Source organism: Nelumbo lutea, chromosome 7 (genome assembly GCF_056320005.1).
Source record: "Nelumbo lutea isolate HS-2025 chromosome 7, American lotus-T2T, whole genome shotgun sequence".
Lineage (NCBI taxonomy): Eukaryota > Viridiplantae > Streptophyta > Magnoliopsida > Proteales > Nelumbonaceae > Nelumbo > Nelumbo lutea.
This window is the reverse complement of record NC_142690.1, coordinates 10,844,513-10,852,754: the sequence shown is the minus strand read 5'-3', so window position 1 is coordinate 10,852,754 and position 8,242 is coordinate 10,844,513. Positions and strand designations below refer to the sequence as shown.

General features: G+C 38.9%; 1 protein-coding gene across 3 annotated transcripts; it reads right to left on the bottom strand.

Moving 5' to 3' along the window:
• Positions 1-367: 367 nt before the first annotated feature.
• On the bottom strand, positions 368-5,781 carry LOC148845062 (scarecrow-like protein 3). 3 transcript variants are annotated; one of them, XR_016102400.1, is made up of 3 exons: positions 3,373-5,707; positions 1,862-1,943; positions 368-764 (listed from the first exon to the last, which is right to left on the bottom strand). XR_016102400.1 is itself a non-coding variant. In XM_088955560.1 (2 exons), the coding sequence occupies exons 1-2, from the start codon at positions 4,794-4,796 to the stop codon at positions 761-763; spliced, it is 1,428 nt and encodes a 475-aa protein (XP_088811686.1). In that variant the 5' UTR covers positions 4,797-5,781; the 3' UTR covers positions 368-760. The 3 variants fall into 3 exon arrangements, 2 of the variants coding, with proteins under 2 accessions (XP_088811686.1, XP_088811685.1); XM_088955560.1 differs by lacking the exon at positions 1,862-1,943 and having other exon boundaries at positions 3,373-5,781; XM_088955559.1 differs by lacking the exons at positions 368-764; positions 1,862-1,943 and having other exon boundaries at positions 3,363-5,707.
• Positions 5,782-8,242: the final 2,461 nt, after the last annotated feature.

Here is an 8,242-nt window from a genome sequence, read left to right as displayed (position 1 = left end):
AATATGCACCAAAACATTGCGATATTTTGAACACATTTTGCACGTAAATATAAATTATTCCCAACAGCTTAACATGCTTAACTGCAATTTATTACTTCACACAAGATGTTAATGTATGTATTTTTTCTATCTTTCATCAAATAATATGTATTTTTCTATAATATTTATACCTCATTAATAGCCAATTGAGCTTTAGAATTTGCACCATTGATGTATTCTTAAGATTTATTTCTATGAATGCTTCCCAAATGCATCCTTGCTATATTAATTATTTTGCAATGTTCAAACATTTTCCAAACGTGTGTAGCTGCTCCCAGGATTAATTGCTCTTTGGAAGTTTCAATTCAAGGCATCAGGCTCAGCTTCATACTGTAAGACACGGTTCAATCTCTCTGCTCAGGAAGATTATATTACTACAACTGAAGGAAGTATATATACAACCTTCCACCCATGCAGGCGGAATATCAAACCAAAAATCCAAAGATAATTGTATAGCTTTTTGAGCCAGTCTATGAGCAGGCTCATTAAACATTCTAGGATCATAAAGGCCATAGACCCGAGAGACGAACATGTCCTAATTTCATCAACTATCAAAAGAGACCGCCAAGACAAATCTCGACTGGCAGATTTTAAAGCCAAAATGGTTGTCAATGCACCAGAGAAAATGGCAGCATTCTTCCAACTCTTTTGATGAGCAGTCTGAATTGCTTTTATAATCGCCAGGAACTCTGTTTCCTCTGCCAAACCATGGGTCCTTAATTTACCTGCAGCAGCACCAATGAAACAATGGTTATGGGAAAAAGAAACAAAACAAATAAGAGCCTGTAGAAGGATTATAATAAGAAGCCCAGGAAGGAAGCAATTTATGAGAAAAGGAAATATAAGATGAATCATACAAGCCTACAGATACACATTTCTTATGCTCCTACTCGTGAATAGTCCAACGGACTCGTCTAAGTAACCAGAAAAGTGATATAGACTTATTATCAAACAGCAAACAATTTCAATGAGAATGCCAGAAACCACAATTCAATAAAATCTCAATGCAATGTTTTTGACAAAAGAATGCTTGCAAAGCTATCTATTTTTATCAGTAACCAAAACGCAAAAGTAACACAAACAACTCAGGTCTTTCTCATCACACCCTGTCCATGTGACACTATGCTTTTCACGATTTTCTCACATCCCAAGCCAGAGCTAAAAATATTGGTTGATAAAACAGATAAAACCAGAAGTTAAGAAAATTATGTTACCTGGATACAAAAAGGACAGGGTTTTGGATATGAAATTTAAAATAAAACTTCAAGTATCTGACACAATACACCACCCAGACAGGTATCTGGGAGTCATTGCGGGAAAATATTAATGCATAGAGCAACTAAGACCTGCAGCCTAGAACAGAACAGCCTGCAGAATAACAAGCTCAGCTATTGTGAATTTTGTTCTTTCTCATAAAAATGACCTTTCGCGACTAAGGACAACTTTCCTGTTATTTCTCCATTCTTTCTTTTTCCCCTTTTCTAGCAAAAGATTCAATTGATAAATACCCTAAAAGGAAACAGAACAAGTAATCCAAAATGTCCAGGACAGTCTACTTATCTGAAATTCTCAATGGGATTAATTGTAGAATCAATAATAAATGCGCCATGTTTGGCTGCCCTATGAAGATAGAACCTAAAGCATGATATCTAATTAAGGAGCTAGTTAACATCAATCAGGCATAAACATGATCTCAAGCAAGAGCAAGACCAATTGTAAATGATAGAGAGAATTCATGCCAAACATGTTGATGAAATTTTCCAGAACTAAAATTTTCAGATATTGGTCCTCCAAAGGACTTTGGTGTATTTGACTACCTGACCTTCTGCTTAAAAAAATAAAACCCTAATCAACTCTCTTCTGATGTCACGTACAAGCTTCAGCCAAAAGCTCTTTCTACATACCTGGAAATTATATGCAAGTTTATCTATCTTCTCTTTTGTGTTTAAAAAGGAAATTGCAATTTGAGCAGTGAATTGTAATATATTTAGAAAATGAATGCAGTCCATCTGATTATTACTATATAATTTCAAAGTATGATCAGTGGACTTCTCTATTGTCCTTCTAGAGATATATTCAATAAAGAATGTTTCTAAAAAATGAGCCATTAACCAGAAACTGAAAGAGAGGGGACGACGGGGTGCACTTTAGAACTAAAGCCGACACAAGTCCATAGAATAACTTAATAAATTAATTAATCACAATATTCAAACAACAAAACCAAGATTGAGATATATCTACAAATCCCAAAAAGAGACCCATATTCAAATCAAATTTGAGGAAAAAAAACACCAAATTTGCAAACCCCTCCAAAAGGAAAGAGAAGAAAACACAACTTTTGATGTCAAATCTCTATGTTATTCTCTAAGAATACATCTATTTACATAAACCGTGTATACATACAGCTCAGCTCTCATAATTACAATTTTTCCATCCATTCGACAATCTCCAGCCAGAAGAAGAAAAGTGTCGAGAAATCTCCAAAATAGAAAAAAAAAAAAAAACAGATTCAAGCTCTGTAATGGTGACCGTATAAACTGTTATTACATGCTGACCATATAAACTGTTGTCTCCCATAGAAGTGCCTGTATTGTCTCTACAAACAGATTCAAACTCTGTAATGGTGGAATATACAGTGTTAAAGGTTTTTCTGGGCATTAATTGGTTATTGATCTAATTCAACAGCAAAGAAATGCAGGTTCCACAAATCCATTTGACTGGGACTGTTGGAAGCTGCATTTATAGTTTCTCTGTAAGGATAAGAAACCTAGGCAAGGCTTTCAGTAACATTGGATGTAGGCAATGACAAATGACAACCCTTATTTGCACGCCATAACAGCAATACCCCAGTGGTCCCCTTGATTCATGTTGGTTGAATGAGTCAAATGATTCAAATCCATTGTTTTGAACCAGGTTGGATCCAGAGTTGCCAGCCAATTACCATGGATGATCTCTGGCTCTACTGATGTGCTTTTCTCTCTACCAGGAAACCGGGAAAAAAAGAGAGAGGAGAGGTGGGTGTGGGGATGTAAATTGTAAAAGACCAAACACAACCGAACAACCATAAACATTCAGGATTCTTGAATTTCTAACATGGGTATCAAAGCAAGCAAGTCAAAGATCAATCAGGGTATGAAAAAAGAAATAAGGAAATAAAAATATAGTAATAGAAGATGAGACCGTGAAGAAGATCTTCAAATCCTTACACAAAACCACCATGAAATGGTGGATTTTTTAAACAAAATTGATAAAAAAACAAACAAATCATTTGTACAGAAAAGAAAAGAGAAACTCTTGATGGATGAAAATTGCCTCTAATAATCTCAGTCATACCTCCTACACCTCCAAGATGATACTGAGAAAAGGGCTCGTTCTTGCCAGCAGATTACCAAACAGCCATTCTCCTCTTTGATCTTATAACCATCACAACCATAGCTCTGCAACAACCTCCTTGCCTGCAGTTGACCATAGTAGCTCAAGGGCACCCTGCCAAATCCTGCTGAATCAAGCCTTTGAATCCATATCTCCAGTTTCTCATGTCTCTCCTTCCTCTCTGCTCCCTCACAAGCTATAATGTTCTTAATTTCCTCCCCAAAGAGCATCTTCTCCACCTTCATTCGCTCCATCGATGCCCTGGAAACTGTTGACTCCAAGCAATCAAAAAGTGAAGCATAGAAGTAGAGTGCCTCCAAGAGCCTCTCCATCAGGGTTGACCCATTATGGTTGGATTCTTGCTCGGTCACAACCATGAGTTTTGGAGATAGGCCCCAAAGAGCTGCAAGGAAGTTCTCTATCTTTGCTGAAGCAGGCAAAGATGGTGGAGATGATGATGCCGAGTCAGGACTCGGGCTATACCCATTGACCAAATCTTTCTCAAGCAAATCACCTAGAGTGCTCTGGTTCATCTGCAGGACTCTATGTAGGGGATGAACTGAATTTGTGTTCCTTGCTAGGGGAGGAGATTTCTTACTAAGAATCTCATCATTTGTTGCCAAGAGGGAATGCAACTGGAGGACAGAGCTGATTGCAAGAGCTTCTCCTGTCTTAACACGCAAGCTTTCAACATCAAGATTGTCCAATTTGCTAACAATGGGATTAAATTGAAATGGAATGTCCAACTTCTCAGCTTCTTCTGTCAAACGAAGAGCTGTCTGCTCCAAAACCTCCTTCTGTTCATGAATGCCGGTAATTCTCAAATGGGGTGGACCTTCTGGCCGTGCACTCAAGGCCTGGATAAGAGCAACCCACTGTGCAGGCTCTGCGCAATGGAGATCAATAATATGGACCATCTTCTCCCCTTCCATAGCTTCTATAATGGCCTGGTTGGTGATCACGATTGCAACCTTTAAGAATGGGCACAGCTCAAAAAACAGCTTCCGAACAAGAATTCCTTCGGAGATTGAAGCCAGTTTGGTAGAATTAAGGGCTCTGTGCAGACCAGGCCATGCTTTCAGAATCCGGTCGGCCAGCGCCTCCGTGAAGTATGCAGCAATGCGCTGCATGGTGTCGCCTTCAGGAGAGGCAAGGTGGGAAATTTGCTCGAGACCAATATTTGCATGTTCAAGGTTACCGGTGGCGACATGATTCGCACAGGACAATAAGAGATGGATCAGATATAAACCTCGCTCCTCGGATTTAAGCTCCCTGAGCCAGGGATAGGGTGATCCTAAGCTAGGGGAAAGTGACATCAGTGAGAAGAACTGAAGGGGTGATGAAGTTACAGATGATGATCCCTCATCTTGAACCATTCCTGCCATTAACCTACCACAACAACCTTTCCTATACAGAGCCGAGAACTGCTTTCTTTCTAATAAAACAGAGCCGAGAACTGCTTTCTTTCTAATAAAACAGAGCCGAGAATTGCAGAAAACAGATAGCGATCAATGAACGCAGAGGATCTAAGCTAGTTGGGTATCAAAAACTTCGCGCACCTTAGGAGAATTTGCAGAATGAGCTGCCAAGAAAATGGGTAATTCTCCAAGTGCAAGATAAAGCGAGTCAGTTGTCGGTCGAGAACTATATCTGAATCGAAAAGAAGGCCATTTCAGTGAAATTTTTTCGCCAATATTGAGATTGACGAAACCATGAACTGGGTTCCAAATCTTTCAGACGAAATATCAAAGATGGTAGTTGCGTATGAGAACAAAAACCGTCGAAGGAACAGTTAATTAACCAGGAATTTTTTAAAGAAATTGAAGAAGAGGTACTACACAAGCGTCAAATAAGACAAAAGACATCAGAAATGATAAGTCATGAGACAGACTCAGATGGGTATCTAATAGTTGGATAATTCAAAAGAAATTGAGCAACAGACAGACAGATGGAGCGGAGAACACTACCAGAAACGCAGAAACAGCTCGTTAACTCCCCCTCATTCACAGCAGGGGAACCAAGCTGAAGCAACCACGTTAAGAAGTGCAAAACCAGACGTGGGTTTTGAAATTCATCAGAAACCCAGAGAAAGCCCCATGAAAAACCACTTTGCTTGGCATCCAAGTCTTCACCTTTATTCAACCAAAACGGTTAGACAACAGGTTAGGGTTTCTGGGTACTGTAGGTTTTGTTGCAGGAGTGAGGCAAGAGTCATTGAATGAAGGCTCTCACTCTCTCTACTTTGAAGGACTTTTTTCATGGCTGCGTTGGCGACAATGGGAGGGGGTGCGCTTTTGTCGTTATTGATTTGGTGTCGTTTGGGACTCAGAGGAATATGGAATTTGTGAGAGAGCGCGCCTTCACTCTCCAAAAACTGTCGCTTTTTCTGGTTTTGTCTTCACACAACGTGGATGGGGAATAAGAGCCGGACAAAACTTGTTATTATTCCTCATCGATGCTCCCCGCCAAACATGTCCTAACAAAACAAAACAACAGCCCTTGCTTTGTTGCTTTGTGGGTGCGTGTGGGGATTGCAAGGAAGCCTTCTCAGATGCCTCCAAACCTCCATTTGTTTTCTTTTCTACCTCATAGACCATTCAATTGGTATTATCCTCTCATATCAAGACAAAGAGACAAGGAGGTTGCACAACAGGCCAAAAGTAGAGAGCACATTTAACTCCACCCAACAAAAGTCTCAATCTCTAGGTGGCATTGTGACAATCCCTACAAAAACCTAGCTACTTACTTTCATTCATTCCTTAAACTCATTTTAATAATCTATATTATACTACTCTTTATTAAACTATACTTATCTACATACTATAGTCATGTCTCATTTGCCATGTCACCATGACCCATGGCTGTTGTGCCATGTCATCACGTATCGATGACCGGGCCCACTCCCTTGTGTTGCCACATGTTCACCTGCCTGCCTTAATTATGGGTATGTTATTAGTACAAGTGGAGCAGATATAGGCTTGAATTCATACGTTGGATGGCGCTGGTTATCATCACTTACCCTATACTCACATTGATTCTGATCCAGTGGCTGGTAAATATCTCTTAGGTGAAAGATGGGTCCCAACTAAAAAGGAAGGTTGCCAACCAGATTAATGTCTGGTAGGTAACTATATATAGTATTGCCATGCATGCATGTCCGATGCATGAATATGTATGATGTCCCCACTTGGATTACATAGTACCAACTCTACTCCCATGAGCCACATAATACAAAAAAGCTATACCCATTTGAACCCCTACATCAGACATCCTTCGTTGTACATCCCTAATCTTGTTTGGCGCATTAGATGTGTTCATGCATGATAATAGTAGTACCAGGCATGTGCCACCCATCCACAAGAAATGGTCTCGTGCATGTATGTGATGAAAAAAAAAAAACAACTCGAATCAGACCCGACCCGAATAAATAAATGCCATCCTTGTGGGTTGGTTTAGTCAAGGAGATAAAGCCCACTATATAAATGCACTGTTTTAACTTTTATTGGGTGTTTGTTTGGATTAGTTGATGACTTTTGGAAAAGATGGCCATAATTTGGTGAGGTGTTGTACCTTTTTATTGCTGGAGATTGGTTGTTAGTATGTTGTCTTGAGTGGAAGGCACCGGTCCAGAGTCCAAACAGTTTTGTAGGTTTGTGGGGGTGGTTTTCAGCCCAAATCTCCTTTTGAAATGGAAAGCCTTTTCATGGTTTGCAAAATTTAGATGATCAAGAGAAAGAAACAAAAAGTGGAGGACCCAATAAAAGATTTGTGGAAATGTGGTGGGGACTTAAGTATGTTCTTCCAACTTTGGTGGGTTTATTTTACTCTCACCATCTCTTTCTCTCAATCAATCAATCAAACAGGAGGTGTTCAAGGAAAATTGCTATTGGACAAGCAGATCAAAATCATAATGTGGACAAACAGCTATGATCAAACCTTCAAACGGTGTGCCGTATTTGAATTCATTTAAAGGTCAGTCACGGGCTTAAGATTTGTCAAAAGTAAGACAATTTAAGCGTAACTTGGAGTCAAAAGTTAAGCTCGAGAGGAAGGAGAGGCTGGATGTTTGGCATTTTCTCACGTACTCTTGCTGGAAAGTTGGGGAGAATAGAAATTTTAGCTTTTGTACCGTATGAGCTTAGAAATTAAACTCGGTCAAGATCTGACCTGATTTGATTGTTTTCTACGATGAAATTCAGAAATTCAATGGGTTTGGACCGGGTCTATATAGCACACCAGTGCCCGACCCGACAATCAACTTGAGCTTGATCAATCAATTGTTGATGGGTTGAGTTATTTCATGCCCACAGACAAGCCCCTAAGCTGGGAATGGGTTTCAGAGCCCAAGCTGTTAGCTGGTAATTACAATCCATAGTTTCATATCTCAATTGGGGTTGTCAGAAAACATACAAGAATTGAAGAGGGGAAAAAACAAAAGCAAAAAGGGCTGAGCATTGTTAGGTCAAAATAAAAATTCGAACCGAAATTTTATTTTGTTTTTTTGGTTCATTTAATTTGATATCTTGATTTTTTATTTCGGTTTTCAAATTAAAAAATTTGGTTAATCGAATTAATGTTATAATGAAAATTGGATTTAACTGAAATAACAAAAACTTGAATTACAAATTTCAGTTTTGATTATTTTAATTTTTTCTTAATTTGGCGTTGGTTCAGTATTCATTCTTAAAATTTTGATTAATTTGGTTTCAATTATTCGGTTTAATTTTGAACGGAATAAACCGATTTCTATTGTGTTCCTCTAAACATCTGTCGGGTCGGACTGAATTGGATGTCATTACCACTCGGGTAAATGTGAATGGGCCAAGTAATT